This window comes from Nyctibius grandis, chromosome Z (genome assembly GCF_013368605.1).
Source record: "Nyctibius grandis isolate bNycGra1 chromosome Z, bNycGra1.pri, whole genome shotgun sequence".
NCBI classification, from domain to species: Eukaryota; Metazoa; Chordata; class Aves; order Nyctibiiformes; family Nyctibiidae; genus Nyctibius; species Nyctibius grandis.
In genome coordinates this window covers 28540115-28565346 of record NC_090695.1, presented here as the reverse complement: position 1 = coordinate 28565346, position 25232 = coordinate 28540115, and the positions used below count along the sequence as shown (strand labels likewise).

General features: G+C 48.5%; 1 protein-coding gene across 1 annotated transcript; it reads right to left on the bottom strand.

The window, feature by feature from the left end:
* Window positions 1-442: 442 nt before the first annotated feature.
* SLC49A3 (solute carrier family 49 member 3) lies at window positions 443-23796 on the bottom strand. The gene is made up of 10 exons (XM_068423565.1): window positions 23668-23796; window positions 15140-15298; window positions 14007-14226; window positions 8022-8098; window positions 7763-7900; window positions 7075-7191; window positions 5294-5446; window positions 3392-3549; window positions 2203-2315; window positions 443-732 (listed from the first exon to the last, which is right to left on the bottom strand). The coding sequence occupies exons 1-10, from the start codon at window positions 23794-23796 to the stop codon at window positions 578-580; spliced, it is 1419 nt and encodes a 472-aa protein (XP_068279666.1). The 3' UTR covers window positions 443-577.
* Between the last annotated feature and the right edge of the window lie 1436 nt (window positions 23797-25232).

Sequence of the window (25232 nt, the reverse complement as noted above, 5' to 3'; positions counted from 1 at the left end):
GAGGACAAAGGGGTTCATTGTAACAGACTTGTATTACAGATCACATGCCTACACTTCCCTGCTGCAATGGAAGGATGCTCTAGCTCCTACCACCCTTTAGCTAAAAGGCACAATTAACTCCAACCTTAGAGTGGAAGAGCTGTTACACTGTAGAAGAACCACAGTCCTTAAACAGAAGTTTTCCACTAGGTTTGTGATAGGCATGGCTTCCACTCCTCTGAAAGCTTCACCCCTGATCCAAGTACATGAAAATGAAAAAATGGCTGAAGTATGATGCTCCTCTCCTCCGCAACATTTCTTTAGCTTGAATCAAGTCAGCTAAAAATCCATTACCTGCATAGCTGTCCAGTCCCACTTTGACTTTTCTGGCGGTACAGCCTTTCTTACAGCCGGGGCTCACAAATAAATACAAGACTGAGGGAAGCACAGCACCCCAGTGACTCTGCTCTAGCCCTTGCTTGTTGTGCAACAGGACTTGGATATCCCAGTGTGCCAGCTAAGCATTTGCCGTCATGGTCCCTGCCCACAGGCCTGAGTCCTTCCCTTACTGGGCCCTTGGCATCCCTTTTTGGCCTGGTTAGGCTTCAGGAACATCTGCTGTTGCTGTATCTTCTGCCTTGACCAAATCACCACTGTTCGCTTCAGCATGGAGCCGCTTGTAATCAGTGTGGAAGAAGATGATGTAGAAACAAGTCATAGCACTGCAGAGGCCAGCCAGCACCAGTACAGAAGCTGCAAGGAAGATACACTTTTAGACAGTGAATTCACAACTCCCCATGGGTGCAGAAGTCTAGAGCTAGTCAGCTCCCCAGCAACTGCACAGCCTGGGTGATCTTCTCCCAAGGGCTACCCCTGAGGACAGTACGCAGCTCACAGTGGGGCAATGCCACGTTTGGTAACAGACAAACCTTGTCTCACATAACACTGGCACAGGAAGAGCATTTGGGTGAAATGTGGAAGGCTTCCAGGACTCTTGTCTTGCATGACCCCATAGGTTGGAGGTCTTACACTGGTGCACACAGCGAGTTTGTGGGATTGTGTGTTTCTGTGCATGTGTACATGTCTGATTGTTGGGGAGTGGTGAAGAAAGTTACAAGAAAGTCTGAATCAAAACACTTGAGCTTCATAAGTGAAGCACGCAGGTAGTGCTTCTTGTATCATCTGAGAGCAAAGTGTAGGAAAGGTTCAGTAAGGATAAACTTTAATCAAATAAAAAATTGTGGTGAAAGAACCTTTTCTGGAGGAAAAAAAAAGTAAATCTAAAAGGTTATGCAACAAGGCCTGGAAGAAGTTACATTCTCATTCCAGCAGTGCCTCGAATAAACACCTCCATGCCTTTCTCCAAAGATAGATGTCCCTGCATGTATCAGACCACAAAATGAGTGGGAATGGGTACCTAATCATGAGATCCAGCTCTGATCTGATAAGATGGAGAGTTGCAGGCTTTCAGACGTGAAGCAGTCAAATTGCTTTTTGGTGGCAGTTATTGTGAAGCCTTGTTCCCTGCCACCTAGTGGAGCTTGTTCTGGGGAGTTTTCTGCTCAGCCAAGCAGGATATATTTAAAAGGTGTTTGCCAGCCTTTGTGTTACGGTGTGTCCCCAGGACTCGGTGTCAGTATTACATAAATATGAACCAGCTGAGAGATCAAGACCAGGGTTTAGCCTGCAGTGAAAACACATCTGTGCTCCTGTTCATCTCAGTTGCTGTATTTTCTCCTGACCAGCTAGGAAAGGAAGGGAAATGTGGAATAAGTCACAACAAAGCTGTACTGGCATGTTACAAACCCAGGCAGCTGTGTGTGCAGAAGCAAAGGAAGTACCTTTCAGTCAATGCATTTGTAGTCTTGGCCTCCCACACTGAAAAGCAGCACAGGCTGTGCTACATGGACAGTGTCTTCCCCCCAAAACAGCTGCTTTCTAGCTTGGTAAAGCTCAGGTCTCTGCAGGGTGGACGTAAGAGAAATTTTAACCCAGAGTCAGCAGCAGCATTCATGGCACCTTAGAGGTCTTTCCATTTCAATCTTGCATGCCTGGTTTAGCAGGAGCAGCAAGGAGTGCACCATCAGGCTGCGAAAGGTAGCTAGGAGACATGCTACAATAGGAATCAGTCTTGCAGGCTCCCTCACAGTGAGACCTGAGGAGAGTGTGGGGTATGTGGTATGCAACCACGTGTCCAGTATCATTTCCCAAGGACATACTTACTTGTCCAGTCCAGGGCTCCATCCTGGTCAAGGGCACAGGTGGAGGATGGATCCTCAGAAACACGCACGGTGAGGGCTTGTAGCAAAGTCATTAAAATCACACCTTCAATCTGGCTGTGGGGAGAAGCCAACATGCAGTCATGGTGCCTGCCCTGTTCACAAGTGCTGCAGACAAGCCCGGATTCCCCAGCGGGAAGAAAGTGAGGCCCCTTTCTGGAGCAGGGTCCTTCTAGCAGAGAAAGCTACTGACAGCTTCCTCTGGCCCAGGCGCTTCGTTAACTGGCCCTGGCTCACAGGGTGTCCAGGTCAGCCTTTCAGCACACCCTCAGACACAGGGCAGCACGGCAGAACCACTATATACTCCCTCTGGAGGTGGGCAGGTGTTGAACTACAGCTGTTCCTCAAGGAGCTGAGGCTTAGTTACTGGGCAGAGACTTGGAATACCTCTCACTGCAGGGTTGAGGATGGGAAAAAGTCAGGCTGTGACTTGAGCCTGCTCATCATTCATAGCTCACTGTCAGCAGCAACAAAGTCCACAACCAGTGGGACACACCAGCCTCCAAAGGCGGTGTCTAATGCCCCTCTGACTGATGTTTCTTGCCGCTGCAGCTCCATATGACACACGCATGGCACCAGGCCACGTATATCAGTGCTTAGGGCTCCAAGTCATCATTCCTGCTGCAGTCCAGTGCCAGACCTAGGCATGTAAATTGATCACGGGAAGGACTGTTACTGCCTCATCTATTGTGACCAGCTGACCTGTGAGTGATGAGCCCCATCTCCCTCAGTAGAGCACTGAGACCTGGCAAGTCCCTGTACTGCTGTGGGAAGGGGTGCCCCTCTCAGGCATACAGCTCCCATCTGCTTCAAAGGTAGGTGATGCTGGGCATCGTTAAATCCCGCTTTGTGCCAAGCAAGGGAGACCTTCATCTTCATTCTTGCTTTTCTTGCACCAATTTCACATACTCCTCCTTGTTTCAAAACCTTTAGCTCTTCAGCTCTATGGCTCAGCCAGCCAGCTCCCCCCTTGCCATGGTCATGTGCACCAACACCAGAAAGAAGTTCAGCAGGATGGCTAGCACTGATGTCCGTGCTCTTCTCTATCAGCACCCACACCCCTCTGTGTGTGTCTGCGTGTGTGTGTTTGAACCCAAGCTCAGTTGCCAATTTGATTTAACCTGCCTGCTTACCTTGCAACAAAAATCAGGCCTGTAGATGTGCCCTCTCCCACGGGGTAGGAGCACTCCACAGCCAGCTCCATGGCAATGGGGTACATAGCAAAACCAAAGAAACCAAAGACAGAGCTGCTGATGGCCAGCATGATGGCCTGATGTCTGAACCGAGAAGTCTGCAGGCAGAAAAACAACATCAAAGTCTCAGTGTCAGCACTGCTATGCAGAAAGTCTCTGAAGCTATAACATGCAGGAAGTCCCAAGGGCTCACTGTTCTCACCAGTACCTTCCCTACCTGTTCCTGAAATCTCTCTTTTACCTACAACCCTCTAGAGTCAGCAAACGGCTACACAACGGAGATTTATATGTTGCATTTAAGCAAGGGGAGAGAGGATCAGCAGAATTACCTGGAACGCATTAGTGTGGTTGTATTACTGGGACTTGACTTCCTGGTCAGTAACTTACCAGGATTGTGATCAGTGTATCTCCAGCACTAAGTGAAACACACACCTTCCTCCCAATGCAAGCTAACATTCAGAAATGGCGTTTGCATTGGGTTAGGTAAGGGTAACTCTGGGTTGCTACAGGTCATTGATAAGGAAAACTATTCCTTATCATATCAGTTTAGTGCCTAGAACAGCCTGTCCCTAACTCTGGAGGAAAGAGCGTGGCCTTGTCCAACCAGTGCTAGTAAAGTCAAGGGCATAAATCCTGCAGCGACAGTGCTGGTACCTCCTTCCTTAACCATGTAATAAAATCCCACAGAGGAACACGAGGTGTCTGTCCTGGCATGGCTGCAGCAGGCCTGGCCCAGCTAAACTAGTAAAGTCAAGGAAAACTCTTTGTGTCTGGAATCCGAGTTCTAAGCATCAGGGCATCAAGCAGATTTGAATGGGTATTTTTTGTTTTACTACTTTGAACTAGTAGTTCGTCTGTATGGGATGAAGGGGATGGAGGGAAGGGGAGGAGGGAAAGGTTTGCTTATTTCTTCTGACACAGCCATTTGCCTAATCTGTGCTTTACCTGAGCCCAGGCACGCTGACTTGTATTCAGAGCATCCCCCTAACAAATGCCAGAGTATTAAAGGGGGAAATGCAAGGTCCTACACTAGGAGAAGGCATTGCATTTGTCTGTCTCTTCAAAGTGGAGCTAACATTACTGGGATCTTGGCCCAGGGGGAAGTGTGATCATGCTGTATTGAAAGTCTGGATTTTTCAACACACAGGAGAAACGCACAGCACAAGCCTGTTGGGAAAGCAGAGACCTGCACCAGCCTGGGTCCTCTGCAGTGCTAGGAGTCCTGTGCCTCATCCTCACGTTCCTGCTGGGTGATGGCTCCCATGGACAATGACTATGCTTGAGTGCAGTACTTGCACTCCAGCCCCATGGGTGTAAAGTCTCCAGGTTCTCCATTTCTCTCCTGGATGGATTCAAGTGTCCCCCTTTTCTGCATCTTCCTTGGCTTGTCCTCCTCGAGGAACTACTGCAGAATTAGGCACATAACTAGGTCCTTTCTGCTAATCCTACACTCCTGGCAGTGATCACTGTTAAAGGCAGGTGTTGGGAAAACTATGCCATTGTTGTTCATTTTTGTAAGATGGATATTTAGCAATTCCATTTCTTTTTGGAAAGAATGGTCTCAGGGCTAGTAAACAAACATCGTGATCCAATGTAAGGCAGCAAAATTATGCCAGTTTATTTATATCCTGAAGCTGTCTGTCTCAGGCTCCACAGTGACTGTGAAATCCTCAGTAAAGGGTTTTTGTTTAAAACATTCCCAGCCCAGAGAGACAATCCCAAAGCATAACACATGTCTTAATAAATACTATGACATCAAATGACCTTGGTTTGAGTTGATGATTTATCAGATGGCAACAGAACTAAGCCCACAGGTACAGTGCAATGCAAGGGAGAACTCACCACTGCGAACATGATGCTGGCAAGTGCACTCAGACAGAAACAAATCTTGGTGGACTCTATGAACTTCCTTGTCTGGTCGACATACAGGCCTAGCAGGAAAGCACCCAACAAACCACACACAGTGAAAAGGGCACCATTCAGGCCAGCAAATTCCTGGAGGGCAGAAGAACAAGTAACTGAGCAAATAGAGCAGTTAGGAAAGAGGTTTTAATGTCACTGACCCATCTGCCTGCTGCCAATGCGTCACTTACTGAGGTAGGAAAAGCATCCCTGCCTGTTGCAATAGCTGAGGCCTCCACAGGGCTCTGAGTAGCAAATAACGGGGCCCAGGTGCTGCTACAAGTACGTCGGGACAGCAGGGTAACGGCACTCCCAAGGTCTCAGTGGATGACAAGTCTCTGCGTACCTGGCAAGGGAGGCTGGGTGCAGAGCAGCAGAGTTCTCTGGCATTAAATGCTCCAGCCTGGGCACGAGACTGTTCTTGGCTCCTCCAGGGGCAATCAGGTGCCTTGTCCACACTGGTGATAACAGGTCCAGCTGCCTTGGGATCTGTTTATAATCATGCTTCTGGCCCTTTTCTTACTAGGAACCAGGGACCTGCACTGGTGTAATGCCCTCCACATGGCTGGCAGCCCGAAAGCATGTTAGATGAGACACAGCATCACCCAGCTGTACCAAGGAGGTCTAATTAGAGAGGCAGTGAGCAGTAGTTAGGATAGGGTACATGTTCTGTTGCCTGCAGTGACTATCTTTGCTTGTTCTGCATCTTCAGCTCCCTAAGAATTCAAATGCAAACACCAATCCTGAAAGCACAGAAGCTTTAATAAATTTGGGTAAACATTTTTGGGAGCCTCAGGGGCAGACTGGAAGGAAAGGGTATCTAGAATAGCTTCTGTGGGCTAAAGGGACAGGACAAGCCAGTCACAGACAGAAAAAAGCATCATGATGCACAGAAAGCAAGGCTGCAAAGTTTAAAAGGTTTCCAGTTACAAGCCAATGGAGTGTGCAAATGTGACCTGGCTATGGAGCACTGAGCCAGATGTCAGACCTGGGAGTTGAGAGGGAGTGGACAGAGATCAGACATATAAATGTGCATACGTAACAGCTGGAGAGGTGTTTTAAGAGGACATCCATGGGGATACAAGCAGCAGGACTGAAGTGCTGCCTGTCTGAGGGGAACTGCAGGAACTGGGGCAGCCCCATGCTGTTGCAAGGAGACAGCAGGAGGAACCAGCTGTACACACATTGTGCTCAACTGTAAAAGCAGCACCTGGCCAGTGTCATGGGAAGGATGGGGAAACAGCTGTCACAATACCTGTGACTTCCTCTGCTGCTCTGGGTCCATGTAAGACTGTGCAAAGGGGAAAAGACACTTGCATCAGCCTGCCTTCAGCTTCACTCTAGGGCCTGTCTGGGCCCCATCCTACTCTGGGGAAGGTGTCAGAAAGCTGCATAGACATCAGTGCTCTGGAGTGGCTTAGAAAAAACGCAACACTCTTTTCTCCTAACATGTGTTTGAGGAGTAAAGGTTTTTCATTTACAAATGGGAGCCTGGCCATGGGCAGTAATGAAAATGCAGACCATCCATTATACTGAGAGATTGACTGTGCTCTGGATTGATGTACTGCTTAATCTATATTAGATAATGTGAGCAAATAAGATATGACACAGTGCAGCATATTCAACTGTCTTCATTTTGCTCTGAGCCCCTTATCAGGGAAAATAATTTTCATTGTATCATAGATGATGAGGACAATGGGGAGGAAAGGAGGAAGACTCACGTTTGAATACCCTTTTTCACAAAGGATCTGTTCTAGCAGAGCTGAAAAGCAGGTGAACATCCCAATTCCTCCTCCAAAGCATACTGCCAGGATGATGTACGGCTTGTTTCTCAGGAGCTAGAGAAAGAAGTTAATGTATCATTTAAACAAGTGGAGGGGGAAAAAAGGCCCAGCTGTGACAGTAGACTTGAGGATCAGTGGCTCTGACCCCTCAGTTGGAAATGTTGACAGGGCAACCCTGGGATCATCAGAGAAGTTTGGCTCTCTCCTGTCAGCTCAGCCAGAGGACAAGTTAAAATGGGGACCATGTAAGGAGGAAGGATCTCTTCAGTGCCCAAATTCTTCCTTCACTTCGCCATGTGCTGTCCCACCTGTTACCACATCTGCTCAGAAGGCTCAGATTCTGTGGTCCTCTTAGGTGAGCCCAGGTATGCCTGTCTGAGCTAGCTGAATGGCAGCCAGCCCACAGTTAAACAGTCAGATAGAGTCTCTCGCAGCTTTGCTGTGAGGAGCTTCCGCTGCCTGAGGAAGGAAGGGATCCTGGTCACCTTCAGGGGGCTTTCTATGGCAGGTTTGGTGTACTGGAGGTCAGAGTCTGCTTTGTCAGCAGATTCCCCAGCATATCCCTGTCTGGCAGGGCTGCATCCCTCACTCCAGCACTGGTTTCTGCCTGTGTTACAGCACTTACCATTTTGAGGCCCATGAAGAATGGCTGGGAGGTGGAGTTAGTGGCACTGGCTGAAGGAGGTGTTGGAGGAACCTTCTCATGAATCCCCACAGTTGCTAGAGCACAGGCTGTTACTGCTGGGACAGCATAAACACCTAGCTACACAACACAAAGTAAATACATGTTACCAGTCTTTCCAGCTCCACTGCCTCCAAATAAGCAAATAAATCATCTGGATCACGATCAGCCCAGTTGGCTGATTAAAGCAGTTTTCATTTACCATCAATGGGATGTGCCTTTCTTCAGGAACTAGTGCAGGTGACAGCACGTTTGCTATAAGAATACCCAAGGGATTGGCTGGAAGGAAATAAAACAGAGAGATAGTTTTTTCATGCAAGCAGTCAGAATCATGTGTCCACCCCTACTGCCAGTCAGCACCAGAGCTGCAGTGTGCAGCAGAGCAATGAGTAAGGACAGAACAAGGCATATATAGGGAAAAACCAGGAGAGGAACATTTGGAGAAGTTGGTTGTGTGGTCTTTCTGTTGCCACATCTGTTCTCTCATCCCCATGAAGTCCATTCTATAAACCCATTTCCCTACAACCCCTAACTCCTGTAAACTGGTCTTTTGACCATGTAATTCATGAATCTATGAATTACGGTGTCCTCACCCTCGCTAGGCTGCCTCAGCAAATGCTAAGCTGAAGGGACAAAATGAAGATGGCAAATCCATGTTATCTGTCCTGATGTTACATAGCAGAAGTAACAAATAGAGGTGTTTTCCCTTCTTTACTCCCCCTGTGCCATTAGGCAGGTATACATAGGGATAAGATCCCTGAGTCTTCTTGAGGGTGAGCAGTCCCAGCTCTCTCAGTCTCGGCTGGCAAGACAGATGCGCCATTCCCTTAATTGTCTTAGTGACTCTTAACTGGACTTACAGTAGTATGTCCATGTCCTTCTTGTACTGAGGAGCCTAGAACTGGACACAGCTCTTCAAATGTGGACAGGGGACCTCAAAGCTGCCGGCCATGCTCTTCCCAAGGGTCATCAGGATGCCACTGGTCTTCTTTGCCAAAAGGGCATGAAAAGCAAGAAAGACCTATGACAGCTCTCTAAAGTGACACTAGGTCATTCCTGACACCTTTCAAGCCAAAACATTTTCTCAGTAAAGCCCAAGCTGGCATACAAGTTGATCTCTGATACAAACTACAAAAATCACATGGCAGAAGAGAATCTTGGACACTTGTCTGTACTGAAGTAGGGGATTGCATTGTTATGGGGTTGGAGCTGAGCAGTGTGTGAAGCAGCAGTCCTGCGACTCAGCTTGGGAATGTCCAAAATTGCAGGAGACAATTTTTTAACTTTAAGGCAATGTTCTGCAAACAGTCAAACAAGTAAAGTTGATTTTCTACTGTTGTGCAGGGATGGAGTTAGGAAAGGGAAAGCTAACCTGGAATTGAGTCTGGTGAGAGATGTGAAGGACAATAAGAATGGCTTCTACAAGGATATTAGCAGCAAAAGGAAGGTTAGGGAAAATGCGGGCTGCTGCTGGATGGGGCAGGAGACTTGGTGACAAAGGACATGGAAAAGGCCAAAGTATTCAATGCCTTCTTCACCTCAGTCTTCACTGGTAAGACTGGCCTTCACCCCTGAGACCAGAGGCAAAGTCTGGAGCAAGGAATATTTATCCTCAGTGAAGGAGGACTACATTAGGGAACATTAAAGAGATCAGACATACACAAGTTCATGGGACTGATGGAATGCACCAATGAGTGCTGAGGGAGCAGGCTTTTTTCATTGCAAGGCCATTCTTGGTTATCTCTAAAAGCTCATGGCAATTCCAAGAGGCTCCTGAGGACTGGAAGAGAGTGAATGTCACTCCCATCTTCAAGAACGGCAAGAAGGAGAATCCAGGGAACTCCAGGCCTTTCAGTGTCACCTTTATCCCTGGGAAGGTCATGGAACAACTAATCCTGGCCACCGTTTCCATGCACCTGAAGAACAACAAAGTGAATGGGAGTAGTCAGCAAAGGAGAAATACTTAACCAATCTAATAGCTTTGTACAGTGAGATGACTGGCTGAGTGGATGAGGGGAGAGCAGTGGATGTTTTTTATCTCAACTTTACTAAGGCTGTTGTCACTGTCTCCCATAACATCTTCGCAGACAAGCTGACAAAGTACTGGCTAGATAAGTGGACAGTGAGATGAATTGAAAGTCAACCAAACAGCTGGGCCCAGAGGATTATCATCACTGGCATAAAGTCCAGCTGGAGGCCTGTCACTAGTGGTGCATCTCAGAGGTTGATACTGGGGCCAATACAGTTTAACCTGAAAAAAACACCTGGATGATAGGGCAGAGTGCACCCACATCCAGTTTGCAGATGATGTGACGCTGGGAGGAGTGGCTGATAGAAGAGATGGCTATGCTATTCAGAGGAACCTCAACAGGCTGCAGAAATGGGCAGAGGGAAACCTTGTGAACTTCAACAAGAGGAAATGTAAAGTCCTGCACCTGGGTAGGAATAACCCCATCCACCAGTACACACTGGGACTGACCAACTGGAAAGCAGCTCTGCAGAGAAGGACCTGGTGTGGGGGGTAGGGGTCCTGGTGGACACCAACTTGACCATGAGCCAGCAACAAAACCTCATGATAAAGAAGGCCACTAGCATGCCGGGCTGCATTAGGCAGCGTGTTGTCAGCAGAAGCTGATCCTTCCCCTCTACTCGGCACTAGTGAGGCCACATCTGGAGTATTACGTCCAGTTCTGGGCTCCCCAGTATGAGGGAGACACAGACTTACTGGTCCAGCAAAGGGCCAAAAAGCCGCTGGAAAGCAGTTCTGCAGAGAGGGGCATGGGGTCCTCGTGGACTGCAAGTTGACCATGAGCCAGCAATGCACCCTTGCAGAAAGGTGTCCAACAGCATCCTGGGCTGCATCAGAAGAGCATTACCAGCAGATGGAAGGCGGTGATCTTTCCTGTCTGCTCATCCCTGGTGAGAAATATCTGGAGCGCCGAGTCCAGTGCTGGACTCCTCAGTAGAAGAAAGATACACAGTTAATGGAGCAAGTCCAGTCAAGGGCCAAAGACATGATTAAGGGACAAGAGCATCTCTCATATGTAAAGACGCTGGGAGAGCTGAGACTGTTCAGCCTGGAGAAAAGCACCTTGATCAGAGGTTGTAAAGAAGAGGGAACCAGACTTTTCTCAGTGGTGCTCAGTGGCAGGATAAGAGGCAATGGGCACAAACTGTAACACAGGAAACTCTGTCTGAATATAAACTTATTTACTGTGGCAGTGGTTGAACACTGAAACAAGTTGCTCAGATAAGCTGTGACATCTCCATCCTTGGAGACAGTCAAAACCTGACTAGACACAAACCGGAGCAACCTGCTCTAGCCAACCCTGCCTTACCGACGGGTTGGATGAGACAATCCCAAGAGGTGCCTTCTAACCTTGTCTGTTCTATGATTCTGCTGAGGCATCATTAATAGCGCTATAGCACACAACAACCGTAACACTTCTGCTCTGTACTTGGGAAAGCACTAGCTTGTGATCCTGGTGAAACGTTACCTGCTTCTAAGTACATGGACACAATTAAACAACAGTTTCCAAGGAGATGGATTAAAGCTTCTCCGTTGGGGTAAAATCATGTGGGCACTCTAGAGGACTGCCTGAAAACTACGGTCAGGTGTTTCCCATGAACTACTGGCATGCTGAAGCCATTCCAGAAAGTATGGGTGAGGGGTGGAAATGTGAGCATTGGGCTAAATTTGAAAAGACTAACTGAGACTATATGAGTAATTACAGGGTTTCACCCACATTCTCTTCCTGGGAAGAGAAATTATATGAGCCTAGACCAAGAATGGAAAGGAGATCACTGGAGTTAATCAACTGTACGTAATGGTCCAGGGATCCCAGTGGATTAGATTGCAGTACTCTGCAATGGGGCTCCGTGTTTGTGGACAGCGATGCTGATGCACTAAAACTCTGCAGGGTGCAGAAAATTACATGCTGACAGACCACAGTAAATTAAGAATCCCACGGATGAAGCAGAAGCCACTTCAGTGGACTCAAGACAAGTCTTTTCTCCTGACACAGGAGAATTTCTCATGGTCTTCACAGATGATCAGTTCTTTGCCCTGCACTGCTTCTCTGTGAGTAAGTCTCTACAAGTGATGGGGAGAACCAAGGTATGATAAATACTCAGGAGCACAGCTGAGTCATAGTGATTTCAGCTGCTCAGCAGGATCCAGCGTGCAGGGTCTGTTTTTGTCCACACACAAGCACAGGGAAGCCTACTCAGAGGCACTAACAGCAGCTGTGGGGATACTGACAGGAGGATGTAGGGCCAGTTTCTGTGTGCAGCACTGATACAGACAGTACAACAATGCTGAGTGCTGCTCTGGCATTAACACAGGAAATGGGTATTGATAAATTGGAGCACGCTGAGAGAAAAAGCTCATGTGAGCAACAGGCAGACATGGAGACATGAGGGAAGAGGCAAAGGGAAATGTAAAGTGACTCAGTTGGAGCCGTCCAGTCTTCTGAGACAAAGGAGAGAAGAGGTGACTGTCCATAACTACCTGGCAAACAGGTGCAACAAGACTGGGGGGATAAGGAGCATCGAGATGAGAAGTAACATGTAGACATTTGCCAGTGAGGTAATTAACCACTGGACTAAATGACTGGGGCTGTGGCAGATGCTCCTTCTAGGCAGTATTTAAACTTTCTTGAAATGAAATCCTGATTTTGTCCAGCAGACAGTAATGGGTGTAACCAGACATTATTAATGGAAGCCCTCTATACAGCAATATGCAGATGTTGCAGCAGGTAATAATCACAGCCCATTCAGTCCTCACTCTGATATCTCAACAAGCCACAGACTGAACAGCTTCAGGTCTTGGGTTTCCACTGTTCCTTGCTCTTCAGTTTTACTCTTTTCCATAGTTAGATCCATTTGGTCCTGTAAGGACTGAGGACATTATGTGAAAGAAATGATCTTTGGCTGCTCTGGCTGCTGTCTCACTTCAAATGAGCAAGTTGTCTGCAGGCTGGGGTCCTTCAGGGCAGTGAAGGACTGAGCGCTCAGTGGTCCCTGGTAGTACTTGTATTGTACCACACTGACAACAGAGCTCCTTCTCTAGCAGGGAAGGTGAAGGTCTACCTCAGCCCTAGGAAACAAGGTGAGCCATCAGGTCCACCCTATTTAGGGAAGGCAGTGCAAAAAGAATTTATTTGTTCTGACACCATAAATCCACTCTTGCTAAACAACAGTGCCCTTTTCCCCCTGCCTAGCCCTTTCCCACAACTGCAAGGCAGTGGGGAGGGAAGGAGGCTGTTGGCTGTTTTGAGGGAAGGGCAGGTGGGGCTCCCCCACACATGAAGGTACTGTGAGATTTCCCAGCTGGAGCCAGTGAGCTAGCCCCATTTCTGGGGCACTTCTCAAGTCCTTAGAGAAAGGAGGAAGAGATTTCTTCTGGCTGACGGGGAAAATGTCACATGGAGGGAGGCAACAGGTCTGTGAAGTGCAGTATCCTGTCTCTAGCAGGGCCCAAATGAGCCAAGAGAGGAATGAGATTAGAGCAAGCATACCTGATGCCTCCCCTCCAGTTTCCCAGCTTCCAGGCGCTTGGCAAGGCAGATGTGGTTTCTGGGTGGGTAGTCCTGCTGCATTTAGCATCCCCAACCTGTTTGTGTGGCCAGCTGAGTGTATTTTATCTGTGTGTGCATACATACCAAATGGGAATACATGCTCAGCCTTGCTACTGGATGAACTGGTGGACAAAATTGCCGCAGCAGCCTCACTTCTGTCCCGTTACAGAATTTGGCAACTGTGACTACTGGCACCACATGCGATTTGGACACCTTCCTAACAAGCTGCAGAATTAAGGCCACTACAGACTTCAGATTTAGTAACACTGAGGGCTGTCCCCAATCTCTGTGATATTTAGACAAAGATGATCACCTCATCACGGCAAAAAGGAAGAAGGCTGGAAGTCTGAGTGGCTTACTTTGAACTTTGCACCTGGATGTGGCTAAGGCCCACTTATTGCTCCCCAGCATGGAAATGCCTGCCTGTCTTGCAGGGCCTTGAAGGCACTGGTTTATTGCACATGGCTATAAGACCCTTGGGCAGAGCTGTATCTGCAGGGCCAAACGGCTGTGGTACAGAGGGTTTCCTCTGCCTGCTGCCTCTGAAAGGTAAACAAATGCTAGCAAGTTCTGGGAGGCAGCAACATTGCTTTGCAGCTATCACTTACACATAGATGCGATCATATTTGCTGTCGCTCTCTGGTGGTCTGGGAACCACAGTGCTGCCAGTTTTGTTGGTGAAAAGATGATAAGGGGCTGTGCCAGCGCACAGAGGCATTGCCCAATAAACAGGTACCAGTAACTCTGGGAACCCAAGCTCAGGAACTTCAGGACACTGAACATCCGGATGATGCTACCTGTCATGTTCAGCCATGCGCTCAGGATCACCTGCAGCAAGCAGAAACAGCCAAGGGTTTTGTGCTGAAGGCAGAAGGGCAGAACTTAATGCAACAGAGTAGTGTGAGCAGGGTCTCAAGTGTACTACAGGAGACACTGGGTGTTAGTAATCACTGCATGGACAGTTGCTTGCAGACCACCCCCACCCCTTTGGGCCACTGAAAGATGCTCCTGATCCAACAGTGAGTTACCTGTCTCCTTAGGGAGCAAGGTGGCTGTCCTGGCCCCACATGAGAACTACACCACAATGTAGCTTATGCAAGACAGCAGACACTGTGATGAAATTGATGAGAAATCCTAAGTTCACTAATTGCACTCTGTTTGCAAGTTTGTGCCATCACCCATATTTTGCTGTGACAATACAAAGATCATGGCAATGAGTCATCCAGCATACAGATCCTGCAAGTGCTCTTTTATACTACTATCATGCTAGCGTTTCAGTGCCACATTTCACAACACTTGCTTCTGGGAAGACTGTGGAGAGATCCCAGGCTGGCTTAGCATACACCAAGCTCTGAGCTGACAGGGGTCCCTCGCTTGCACCTTGCCCTGATGCTCCTTAAACTAAGCCTGCAAACAAAATAGCTGTGTAGCACTTTTCCATAGCAGATCCTACCCAATTACAGAGTCAGTGCACAGCATCTGTCCCTGTCAGTTGGCTAAGACAACAAAAACTGAAGCAGGAAAAAGCAAGAGGCATGCAACATTATTCTGATTTTTCCCACTGCTCCCCATCTCAGAGGTGATGTGACAGCTATTACCAAACTAGGACAGAGCTTTCAACATGCTCATGTTCTGCAGCATTTGGCAAGACTCCCATTCACAGTATGCATGTTAGTGCTTTGTGCAGCTACTGCTATCTCTAGGTGAAACGCCCTCAGGGAAACAGAACAGTTCAACTCACAGCACATCTGAGCCCCACGCTGTCAAGAACCCATGTTGCCACCAGACCAAATGGGATTGCGATGAGGAGGTACACTATTGAGAGCCAGTTGACCATCTCCAGGGAAACGTGGAAGTAGGCAGCTGTCTTATCAGCCACAGGAGCAAACGTCAGCCATAGCTGCAAAGTAGAGAGCAAAGATGGGTAAGCATGAACACCTCCACCAGAACAGAAATTCAGCACCCCTCAAACTGTCTAACTGAGTTGTGAAGGGGCTTACTATCTTAGTCTCTCCTTGAAGTTAGGATGTTAAGTCTGGTAATAAAAATTCAAACTCCCAGTGTCTGCAGCCACTCATGACAGGACTATTTTACCACTGGTATCATCATTATCTTGGCCCAGAGCACTCCATCCATTTCACTACCTCAGCCCCAATCCCCTAGTCCTGCTGCTGGGAGCTGGCAGAAGTAGAGGTCAGTACATTTTTCTGTCCCCAGGTTGAACATGTTTGCCCCTGATGCACTTACTTACCTGATGTAAACCACAAGCAATCCTTCTATGTTAGTACAAACAAAACAGAAGCTGCCATCTCCTCTCTGCAACTAAGAGCCTCTTGAACTCAGCCCTGGTATTTATGGCTGCATTGGTAACCCCTGGATGTGGCTTTGTAAGAACAACTTTGCAATATGTCAGCCAAGAGAGCCATTATTCCATACTGTCCTACACACACTCAACAGTTAGAAAAGGGCTTAGAAATTTGCATTATTCAATATATCAGAACACATAACAAGGAAACACAAGAGGTACTTTAATAAACTATCCATCTTGTCGTTCCAGTTCCATATCCAAAAACATTTTCCTAAACCTTGTTTTAGGCACTGGTTTCATAAGGTTGCTGTCTGCTTCTGGTTTCTTCTAGGAATGACAAGGCCTGCTTTGACCCTCAAATCAGCTCCTGAGATCATGCCCACAAGAAGGAAATGAGGGTACTACCCCAAATTTAAGGACGTTTCTGTGGATTCTTTGCAAAGATGCCCTCTCTGGTGCTTTTTAAAAAGACAGGCCTAACCTGAGAACAGGTTTCAATAATGTGGATATAAGCCTGCCCACTCTTAGAAGATGATCTTGCAGCTGCTGAATACTCAAGATTACAAAGTTTGCAGAAATTTGAAAAAAAAACTTCACATATAGCTTCCTACAATAGAACTCCAGCCACTGTCTCTTTCCAGGTACCCCTCTCTGCCATCACAAGCTTCCTCTTCACAGCCTGCATCCTGCAGACAGCACCAACTGTGGTGTTAACTGAAAAAGGACTTGGGTAACCTCAGAGGAAGTTGTGTCCCTACACTCTGCTACTTGTTATTTCCACTGTTCCTATTTACTTCTTAGATGCTAGAGACCATAAAAACTATGACATTAAATGGAAGCAGAAGCGGAGCTGGGCTTTTCTTCTTTCTTAGTGTCACTGTATAAGACAGCCCCATGCAAATTGTTGTTCAGCTAAGCTTTTCTCCTATCAGGGATGCAATGAGTAAATGGCAGTAACAGAGAAGTTTTGAATGTATTATCAGTGTCCTAGAAAGGACTCCTAGCATCGTCCCTTTTCTCTTCTCTGAAAGGAGCTGACATGCCAAATCTTTTGCATTCAACATGAAGTTCATATCGCCATGCTGGGCTCAGACACACCCATGTGGGAGCAGTCAAAGGTCTGGCAGGGGGTTGATTTGGTGTTTACTCAGCTTCTACTGTCAGGTGGGTGAAGATGCTGGGTGCTGAAGGAAATTATATTCTTGTTAGACAACAAGGAGGCTATTCCAGGTCACTAGGAGACTTGCCACAGACTTTTTAAAAATTCCTTGAAATAGTATATTATAGTGGAATGATGTTGCTGTCTTGTCTCTGAAGAAATTTCACCCAACTTTGTTTTTCCAGAACTGATCTCCATCAGACTGGGATAGGAATTTAAATGCTTAATGCTAATGTAACTGTTTAAATGTTACAAGCACCACTAAGGCATGAGCATTGGTTTGATTATGGGATGCTAAACTGCTGCTAAACAAAACTCAGCTGTCTATTTCCAGCAACAGCAACTCTCAGTTCCTCACTGCCTTCCAGATGGGAGTGGTGGTGATGAAACACTGCACCAGGAAACAGTGTAATTAAAGAGATTATACATTTTGTATACCAGCTTCAGGTACATTTTCGCCCCTACTGTTCCTCCACACAAGACACTCACCCGTGCATGATATCATTAGGAGAATGACGCCACAAGCCAGATCATTTTGTGTTCAGTGGCTGTACACATCTAGGCAAGCTGGAATCAAGCACTTCGGCATGCTTCCATTAGACCTAGTAAAGCCATTCCTTGCCATTTACTCATTCCTTGGCCCAAACCAAGCATTTGGGGGCTGCCCTGTATTTCTATCCTGAGCAAGAGCTCCAGTTCTAGTGTATGTATGTGAGAGCACAGAGGTGGGAAGTTGCAGCCTGTCCAAGTCTGAGTTTGTTCTTCAAAACAGGAAGTGGATTTCTTTATGGGGCTGGAGAGAAAAAGTATGTTTCTGCCTCCATTCAGGGAGGGGTTGTTTACCGTGTGTTGCTCTAACAGAGAAATTAAGAACTGGGCAATGGAGGCCAAGGTGTAGTTGTGGTCAAAGTGGCTGCCAAATGCCCCTGCACCAACAAGATGGCACTGTGGGGTTTGCCAACAGAGGGAAATTGTGATGCTAAGCAAGCGAGTATGCCACCTTCTGCTTTTGGTTTTCCCAGCTAGGATGACTTCATCCACAGTAGTTAGCAAGCCCTTCTGCTGGGAGCTAGAACCCTTATCCTACATGTTGTTTCTGAAACTCTGCACTGCCAAGGTTGGTATTTACGCAGGGACTGCCCCGATACACATCCCCTCAGGCAGAACACGCAAGGATAATGCAGTTCTTTCCTGGTGAGGTCTAAGACCTGTAACCTCTAAAGACACAGAATAGCGACTGAGAGAGGTTCCTCTCTCCTCCACTCCCCAAGGGCCATTGTCTTAACTCAGCTTTGGCACATCAAAAACAGTATCAAAGCGCGCCACTGTAGATCACGGTGACAGATACAGGAGGAGAGATAACGTGTGGGGTTACAGGATGCCAGCCCCCAAAAGCTGGTTGCTCCTGGGACAGGAGAAACAGAAAGGAGCAACAGACACCTCTGTCTTTGCAGGGTTGTCTACACACTTGTTCAGTCCCTGCACAAGCCTTGCTTTATGGTAATATGCCCTTACAGTCTGGTCAAGCTGCACTCAGTGAGATTGCCTCTGTAGCCACACAGACCTAGAGCCTCAGTGTGAGGTGCATAAGACTTCAAGGGGAGTCTCTGTTATGCACTGCACTGCTACGTCCACTTCCGCATGTTCTCCTCTGAATTTAGCTCAACAGATGTCACAACAGCAGAACGAAGAGAGTCCAGCCCCTTGTCAATGTCTCTCCCTGACCTGCAATGGTGACAAGCAATTTCCATTCATCCACTATGGCTTACGCCCCTCTGAGCTCTGTTAGGGCTGCAATTAACCAAAACCTTTTAGCAAACGTCGACAAAATTCCCAGCTTGGCACCCCACAGATCAGGAATGCCTTGTCTCTGAGGCTTCAAATGCACCCAGCTCAGAGTCCCACACCCTGACTGCTCAACAACTACCTCGTGCAGTCCCCACAGCAGAACACAGCTGGGCAGTTTAACAAGTTGGAGTGGATGTCATTGGAGGTCAGCAGGAGACCACTCTCTGCACCATGGCATAGTTAGGTCTAGTCATTTACACAGAAGCCCAGGCAGAGCCACTGAAGTACAGTGACTCTTGCCTTTGAACACTAAACAACCACAATGGGTTTGTGAGCCCAGCCCCCTTGTACTTGTCAAACCTCACTTCCCAGCATTACCTCACAGATTTTGCATTATTTGTTCTCAAATGACAGCTCCTGCTGTAGTAAAAATCCAATATCATTGGCCATGGTCCCTCATGTTGTAGACCATAGAATTTGATCCTTCAGCACTTGGGATGGACCTTTCCCTCCCTTCAGATATGCATCTAGCAGGATGTTGAAACAGCCGCTGTAATAACATACACCACTTCTCCAAATGCAGGAATTGTAGTTCCCACACTCCTCTCCTGAGCTCAAGCCTTAGAAGCATGTTAATCTCACTGTGATTTCTGAGTTTAGAGGCAGCAAAAGCTCCAGTGCATGCTAGTCTGGGGAGGAAGTCAGACCTCAGCACACGCTCCTCACTATAAAAACTTGTGCTCTACACAGCGGGCACAGCAGTTGATGAAGAAGACAGAAGGCCTCCTGAAGACCCGTGAGCCTGTTCTGGCTTCCACTGGGGTACAGCTGCAGCTCCCACTGCTTTCAGTACACAGCTGACTGATTGCATAGCCATGCCCCATCACTAGAAGAATAGGACAGAAATGTTTTCCATCCAGAGTCTACTTATATCCTCAATTAGAGGAGAGCCCCATCCACATCTCCTTTAACAATGGAGTATGTGGCACCGCCAGGGAAAGCAAGTCTACTTAAACTCAAACCATCTGACTGGTACTGATGTTGGAGGGGTACTGGCTCCACTTTCAGCTCTCCCCCCCTTTGCTTTAACTTTCTTCCAGCTGACATTTTGTTTTCTCTTACCCGCACCTCCCAGAGACTGCCTGCTCCCCTCCCCATTAACTGCAGGCCTGCTTGGGCACTCCTGTAACCAAGAACAGGTTACAGCTGTTCTCATCCTGCCCCTATTTCTAAACTTCTTTGTTGCTCTTTCTGATACCCTTGTAAACCCTTAACTGATTCTCAGACATGGATGCAACCCTCTTCCTCCCAGAATCAGCCCAAACCCTCTAGATTTCCCCCTGAAGGCACTCATGCTGACACAGCAGCCTAGGAAGTCAGGTGTGATCTTCAGAAAAGTCAGATCCCTGCCTAGATGTCACTTCTAGCCTCTACAGCTCTCAGGAGGACTAGCAGGACACAACAGCCAGGCAGCAGCAGCTGTGTGTGCATGCATAACTATAGAGGCACTGCTGGAGCAGACAGGCGTGGGCGAGAAGCGTGTGCACCCTGCCCGGGAGCATGCCAGTCTCCACTTGTGCAGCTCTCCTTCCTCTCCCAAGTACACTAAGCGGTGGTGGAAGTCCTCCAGGCTGGTGAGTCAGGAACCACCCGGCCAAGTGAGAGCCAGCTCCAGCCCTCTGCTCCCCTCCTCCTCCCCAGGTCGCTGAAGCTGAATCGCATGGAACAGGGCAGGAAACACAGTTGGTTTCATTCTTCTGTGCATTTCTCTGTTCCCAGTGCTCAGGCAAGAAAAAGTTCCTCCTGTGAAACACAAAGTTCCCACCTGTTCAGCTTCACAGGAAGGAGGAATGAAAGGAGGTATTTGTCTCAGCAGTTTACTGCTACAGCAGCTGTCAGCACACCATGAATACCCTTAAACATTAAGTCTTCAGATTAAAAAAAACCCCACACTCAAAACCACAGCATCAGTTTGACAAAACAAATCTGAGGAGCAACCACAGGCATAGTTATGTCACCCCTCACCAGCACCAGGAGTGCTGCAAGAGACAGCTGGGGAGCAATCATCTAAACTTAGCTGTGGTCAGAACAGCCTCTCTTCCCAGGACTTCAGGCGGCAAGTGAATTATACTGATGCCTACTTATGGCCTTCTTAAGATAATGCAAGGATTTCTCCCACTACATTGTCAGCTAGGAATTTCCAGAATAGCCATATTTAGGAAATGAGAACCAATCCCTGGAAGATAGTAGCCACTTTATACAGCAGGGAGAGATGGGGGCTTTTAAACTCAGGTCAGTAGTAGAGATTCAACTAAGGGGCTATTTATCATTGGTGTAAAAGCCTCCCTTATATCACACTTACCCCACTGCATTAAAGAAGGGATTTCACACGATGATGTGCAGCAGGAGAAAGCAGGGAGGAGTGCCCCTTTCATCACCACATGGTCTGGCCTGGCTTTGCTCAATCACAATCCTAAAACAGACTGAACTAAGAAATACTTCTTTCTTAGCCTGCCCTTGCTGCATGACTGAGTGTGCTTTCCTCCAGTTAAGTTGCTCCTACTTTGTCTTCCTGACACTGTCAGTCTCTCCTGTCTGCCACTGTTACTGACACTGAAGGCCACAAAGAGAAAGCTGCACGTGTGCATCGTTAAGAGTGGGAATACAAGGCATCGTCCTGGAAGCCTGGTCCAGCACATGAAATGATCTGTTCTTTCCAAGTCAGGCTATGCAAAAGCCATGTGTTCTCATTGTATGCATTTTGCAGATAGCCTGACACAGGACGACATAGAACAAACTGCTGCATGCAGCATCTGCACAGGAATTGAGGACACAACTTGCAAGGCAATTTTCACACCACAGAACTGGTAAGTTAATCTTTCCATCTGGAACTTTTAAACAGCAACCAACCACTGATTTCATGGCCTTTCAACCACTCCCTCCACTTTAATGTGATTTTTATCAGGAACATTTAGCATCAGGAAATCTTTGATTACAACTTTGTATGTCAGCATACTTGCCATTCCAGACCTTTGCCGTGGCTTAGAAACAGTATTTCCACCTAGGATATATACTAAGCACGCAGTTTTGAAGTGGTGAAGTTCTGATTTGAGTTCGTACTGTGGGAAAATAATACTGTGGACAATCAGGAAGTTGTCAAGAGACCAAGCAGACAGACAACAGTACAGTCTTTCAAGGCTACAAAGTTTTAGATGCATTGAAAGGACCTTTTCAAGTTACCCTCCAGTTTCACTGTTAGGGTTTCAGCAAAGTCAAAGTCTGACAAGACATCCTGGAAAGGTTTTTGTACAGCTTCCTTCACCCACACTGTCACTGTCCACTTCTAGCAGGGTGGGTTTTTTCCTGCTACATAATGTTCTTGTGCTGTGCCAATTTAACTGCAGGCAAGCAGCGGGCCTTCACATTGCTTTTCCACAGGACACTTTTTTTACAGTCCTCTTTAAGAATGTAATCAGTGTGTTCACACTCTTAAGAGTGTAAATTGATTTTCCCTTGAGAAGGCACATTCTTTTTTTTTTTTTTCCATACACAGCCAAATTTTCACTATGTTTTCCCATTTCTCTACTCCAGCACTCTTGCATCATGGAATACCTACTCTTCCTTCCCAGCATTTAAATGTTTGCAGGTTTCAGTGCCTGATCTTGGCTGCCAGACAGCCTGCATTCACAGCATGGTAATCATCAAGCACATGAATAATTCTATGTCAGTCTGGTAATTACCAATAATGTCCTCAGCGACTTGGTGAGCAAAGACTTGGGCTTCAATCTCACATACCAGGACTTTGCAAGAGGAAACTTTTTGTCTTGATGATCTTTTGAGGTCCCTTCCAATCCCTAACATTCTGTGATTCTGTGTGATTCTGTGTGATAATTACTGAACTTAGTTTTAATCCGTTCAACAGGTGGGGTGTGATCGGGCATCCCTTTTTTTTCAGGTCTTTCAGAATAAAGTACCTGTAGGCAATAAGAAGTTCACATACCAGTACGTTTAGTGCAGAATCACTCCTGTGCTGTTCTGTAAGTGCAACAGATCCCAAAAGGAAACCTGCTTGCTCCTTTTTCTGACCAGACAAATCTGCTGTCATAGGCCAGCAATACGGCAGAGCTAACTCCTGCTTTGCTACCCAAGGAGTTTCAACACTGTTCTCCTTTTCTTAGGTTTGAAACGTGTGACCCTCACAGACGCTGAATACTTTGTATTCCTCCCCATGGCCTACAAACTGGACTCAGCAGCAATTTCAGCTGTGCTCTAGAACACATTTTACTCCATCCCCGTCTGGCTTAACGCTGCGGTTCTTCCTGCTGTGCTCGTCCAGATCACACACACCTTCCTCCCCCACCCACCCCGCCCCGGATCCCACCGGTCAGAAAGGGAGGTGTGCAGGCCGAAGTCGTACCCAGAGAAACGTTCAAAAGGAAAAGCCACTTATTCGGTCCCCAAGGCACGGCCAGCCTGAGGCTTCTCCGCGCTGTGCAAGTACAGCTGAGTCGCAGTGCTCCATGGATGAGGGGGTGGATCTGAGACAGGGGACCGGGGCAGAGCCCTGAGGATTGCCTGGCTGCTTCTAGGAAGAGACAGGAGGTGATTTGGGCTCAGGTGAGCCCTGTCACCCCATCCTCCCTTGGCAGCAGCAGCCCCCAGAGTTGCTCTCCAGAGCTCCGGCACAGGCAGGCAGGAGAGCGGGCTGTCTGCCCTGCCCGCTCCGCCCCTCCTCCCGTGCTCACTGCTGCTCGGGCACGCCGGGGATGCCGGCAGCCGCCCCTTTCCTCCCCGGCGCGGGGCCGCCCTAGCCCCTCCGGAGTAGCGTCGCTGCTGCCCGGCGCGGCCGTGGGCCGCACCACACCCTGCCCCCCCCCGCCCCGGCTGCGGAGTCTCCGCCAGCCGCGGAGGGGGAGCGGCTCCCCGCGCCGGGGAGGGTGCCCAGAAGCGGCGGAGGAAGCCGGGCGGCCGGCGGGTCTCGGCCGGGCCGGTGCCGCCCCTGCGCCGCACTCACCATGGCGTTGGAGCAGTTCAGCAGGCACACTGCGGTCAGCAGGAACCACCGCCGCCGGTAGGTCTTGAACTGGGCCAGCCGCCCCAGGCCGAGCTCCCCGATCAAGCTCGCCGCCTCGGCACCCTCCATCGCGGCGCGGCACTGCTCGGCACGGCTCGGCACGGCACTGCCCCGCCCCGCCCCGCCCCGCCGCGCTCGCCGGCCTGCTTGGGGCGGCCCTGTCCGAGCCACCGCCTGCCGCCCGGCGCGGCCCGGCCCGGCCCGCGGTGTGGCAGAGGTGCGGGCGCGGCCGAGCGACAGCCCTTCCCCGCGGGTGGTGGGCCCTGCCCAGAGCTGGCTGCCGGTGCCCGGGGAGCCGGGTTTGGCAGAGAGGGAAAGCCCGGTGCTCCGAAACGGGACTGCTAAGGCGCTCGGGGGAGGAAGCTCCTCTCTTTCCCTGTGTGTTGTTAAAACATCAGCAACAGCATCACTAGTGCCCGCTGATAGCTCCGCGTTATCCTAAGAGTCTCCGTTAAGTCTTTCCTCGGGGCAGCGACAGAGCGGCAGCTTCAGTGGTTGGGGGTGCTGGTGGCAGTAAGAGGGAGAAGCCTTCTGGGAGCAGCCGTGTCCAAGGGTGATGGCTTACTGGAGTAGAAAAAGGACTCGAAGAGAATAAAGGGAGGATGTTAAGACCCACAGGGGTCTATCAGCCACGGGATGTAGTGTTTGGTTATGGTTTTATATGACTGATTATGCTGCTGACAGCAGTATCTTCTTCCCCCAATGCAGAGACATGCAAACTATCTGTTATCTCCTGCTCAAAAACTCACCAAAGGAAAAAGCCGAGAGTGCAAAGCAAAAGCCTCTTCCATTCCTAACAAGACCTGTAACTTCAGGTTGGTTGGACATTGATAGTGCCTGGATGTCTTTCTCCCAGCCCTGAGATTTGATCACCCTCCCACACCCACCATACTCCCACTGCTCAGCCTCAGGAGTGCCAAGCTGACAGGCTGATAGATTCCAGAAATGGTTCCAAGGCACTGTCGTCCACCATCTCACCTCTTGCTTAGCCCTTTGAAACCCTTGTGCCGTTCCTCACCACAACCTGCTAAGAGCACAACACCCTCTCACTCAGAGGCTGGGGTCACTTACTGTGAGAAGGACTTTATTTCAAATGCTTTGGACATGTTTGGAAGAGTGGATAGGGAGGGTTAGCCTGCATGCAAGAATTCTCTCCTGAGCAATTTTAGCTGAAATTTTCCATGCGGGGGGTGGGGGTGAGGTTAGAAAATGGAGTGGGCTGGGGGGAGAGAGAGGGGAAGGAAGGAGAAGAAACCATTTCAACTGCAAGTTCAAGCCTGTTGTTGCAGGGTAGAGAGAAGCACGGGTTGTTTGTGCCAGTGAGCAAGCTTTACTGACTGATAGATTGTGCCTTCCAGTCTCCCTCAGCTGGAATTGGGGGTTGACATTTAGTAATAGCAAATGGGACTATTAAGGTAATATTAATGATTGACCTGTTCCTATGTCTACAAATGCCTGACCAGGTTTATCTGGCTTATGAGTTGCTGACAAAAGAGCACTGCTGT